The 1,175-nt window shown below is 46.2% G+C and overlaps 2 protein-coding genes across 2 annotated transcripts; both read right to left on the reverse strand.

Annotated features, from left to right (window-relative positions):
* Positions 1–54: 54 nt before the first annotated feature.
* Pmar_PMAR028438 (hypothetical protein) lies at positions 55–243 on the reverse strand (the record flags this gene model as incomplete). The annotated part of the gene is made up of 1 exon (XM_002774641.1): positions 55–243. A coding segment is annotated over one exon (189 nt), but the record flags the coding sequence as incomplete, so codon positions are not given.
* A 180-nt stretch (positions 244–423) lies between these two features.
* Pmar_PMAR028439 (histone 2B variant 2, putative) lies at positions 424–762 on the reverse strand (the record flags this gene model as incomplete). Its single annotated transcript, XM_002774642.1, has 1 exon — positions 424–762. The coding sequence occupies one exon, from the start codon at positions 760–762 to the stop codon at positions 424–426; it is 339 nt and encodes a 112-aa protein (XP_002774688.1).
* Between the last annotated feature and the right edge of the window lie 413 nt (positions 763–1,175).

Genomic DNA, 1,175 nt, shown 5'->3' on the forward strand with positions numbered 1-1,175 from the left:
CCCAGCAGCAAGCTTGTATGACGCCTTCGCTTGAGAGACATGGCCAGAATCTACGAGAGCTTTGAGAGCCTTGTTCAAAGCAGCCTTGTTCTCGACACCAAAGTTTTGCTTAATGAAGCTGAGTATGGCCTGGCGACTCATTTTCTGGAACCCCTTGCATGTGGTGAGGGCCTGCTTGACCATAGCAGAATAGTTGGGATGAGCTCCAGATTTAATGCTAGTTTTGACAGTCATCGCGGAATGCTAATTGACGTTAGAGTGCTTAACGAACCCGAGTCTTCGAAGAAACTACCGAATGCATGTTCTGAAACAAATATGGTAAAACAGCGAAAAACACCTGATTGAGAAACGACAAACTCCTGCACACGGTTAGAAAGATGGCGTTGAGAAACGCCTTGAAATGGTCACAACTGCCAGCGGACCTTAGGCGGAAGTGAACTTGGTCACTGCTTTGGTTCCCTCGCTAACAGCGTGCTTAGCGAGTTCACCTGGAAGAACCAGGCGAATCGCAGTCTGAATCTCGCGGCTAGACAGAGTTCCTTTATTGCTATACTTGCAAAGTCGCCCAGCCTCGGAGACTATTCGGTCGAAGGTGTCGCTCACCAAGGAGTTCATGATCATCATGCTCTTCTTGGATATACCAGTCTTAGGATGCACTTGCTTCAACACCTTGAAAATATAGCTGTTGAAAGTCTCCTTCCTACCAGCTCTGCGCTTTCTATCGGTAGCAGGCTTAGTTGCGGTAGTGGTTTTCGGAGCCATGTTAAACTGAGAGTATTTTACTTGCGGGATAGTTTAAAAGTATCTCAGCAACGCCTCGTACTCTCCAGACGGTTCTGATGCAAATAACGCAAAAAATTCACTCTTGTAATATTGTGATTTCGAATTTTCCTCTTGAAATACTCGAGTATCAAACTTACATTGCTAAGTTTGAGAGATTCTTAACTGTGAAGAAATCTTACAAGAATTGTTGAGATGGCGCCTAATAACGCCTTGGAATTGCTAGGGCTCCGCCAGCTAATGCACTATCTACATCTCCTGGGAAGCGGTGAAACTCTTACCTTTACTCTTCTTGGGAAGAAGTGTAGTGTGGATGTTGGGCAAAACGCCACCGCTCGCGAGAGTAACACCAGCGAGGAATTTGTTAAGTTCCTCATCGTTGCGGACCGCCAGCT

Source organism: Perkinsus marinus (genome assembly GCF_000006405.1).
Source record: "Perkinsus marinus ATCC 50983 genomic scaffold scf_1104296958150, whole genome shotgun sequence".
Lineage (NCBI taxonomy): Eukaryota > Perkinsozoa > Perkinsida > Perkinsidae > Perkinsus > Perkinsus marinus.